General features: G+C 45.6%; 1 protein-coding gene across 1 annotated transcript in view; it reads right to left on the bottom strand.

The window, feature by feature from the left end:
* LOC102858492 (AFG3-like protein 1-like) overlaps nucleotides 1-1,056 on the bottom strand; it is a 14,216-nt gene that overhangs the window by 9,517 nt on the left and 3,643 nt on the right. The window contains exon 2 of the mRNA XM_006902870.1: nucleotides 183-277. Coding sequence (XP_006902932.1) covers nucleotides 183-277 — 95 coding nt within the window. The remainder of the gene's footprint in view (nucleotides 1-182; nucleotides 278-1,056) is intronic.

The raw sequence follows: 1,056 nt of genomic DNA, 5'->3' as shown, positions 1-1,056 counted from the left end.
AATTTTTAAAAAATTAAAATAAAAAAATAAATAAAATAGAGAGTTCAACACATACTAATCAACAAAATTCACTTCATGGGGCCTTTGAGCCCCACGTCAATTCCTTCCAAAACAAGAGCCCTGCCCTGGGCAGCCACACCTCCCAGGAAAGAGCACACCAGGACTGTCCCAGGTAGACTCACCTTCTGCATCCGTCTCCACCAGTCAGAGTCATCCCGTTGGCCTCCTCTTTTGCCACCATCACCCACAGGCCCAGCACCCTTGTGTTCACTAGTTTCTAAAAAGTCACAATTTGAATAATCATTTATTACCTCCAAAGGGTTCAGAGGACAGAAAGGCACTTTCCAACATTTAATTCTCCCATAGATGGTTCTCCACAAGCAAGAGAGAGCAGCAGATGGCACAGAAGGTGAGGGTCATAGCTGACCTGAAGAATATTAAGGACCTGGGTTTGGCAAAAGGGCAAGTGTCAACCCTAGGCATCTCCAGAGCAGGACCAGTGCCCACACGTAGGAGTAACCTTTCCATTCAGGCATCTTTAATCTTCCTGCTCCAGGATACTCCATCATTCCACTTACCTTTGAGACAAAACAACAAACACTGCTGAGAAGTAGACTTAAAACTTCTCAAATTTCAGTCATATTCACTCATACTTCAAAGCAAGTATAAACAGAAATCTTGTTAGTCCCAACTCTGAAGACACAATGTGCACATCAAGATCTGTGATTCAGGCCAGTTCTGACCTCCTTCAGGTGAAGCCCCAGATTCTGATGCTAATATAACTCTAAACCTTGGACACATGCAAGCAAAGATCAAGCAAATCAGAGCAGCAACTATGGTGAAATGAAAACAAAGGGGGAGGGAGAACATGAAACAAGAGCCAATCACTGCCTCCTCAGTAGCCGGCCAGATCAGCCTTGTCAGGCCCAGGACAATGGCCTCAAGCCTACAGAAAGCCAGCCCCCTGCATGAATCAAGGCAGAACAAGCAGAGGGCTCACTCAAGAGCAGCAACCAGAACAGCAAGCAACAAATGCTGGCGAGGTTGTGGAGAAAC

Source organism: Elephantulus edwardii, unplaced genomic scaffold, assembly GCF_000299155.1.
Source record: "Elephantulus edwardii isolate Elephantulus edwardi_28Jun2011 unplaced genomic scaffold, EleEdw1.0 scaffold00463, whole genome shotgun sequence".
Classification (NCBI taxonomy): Eukaryota; Metazoa; Chordata; class Mammalia; order Macroscelidea; family Macroscelididae; genus Elephantulus; species Elephantulus edwardii.
The sequence above is the reverse complement of the archived record's forward strand: the minus strand, read 5'-3'. Positions and strand labels throughout refer to the sequence as shown.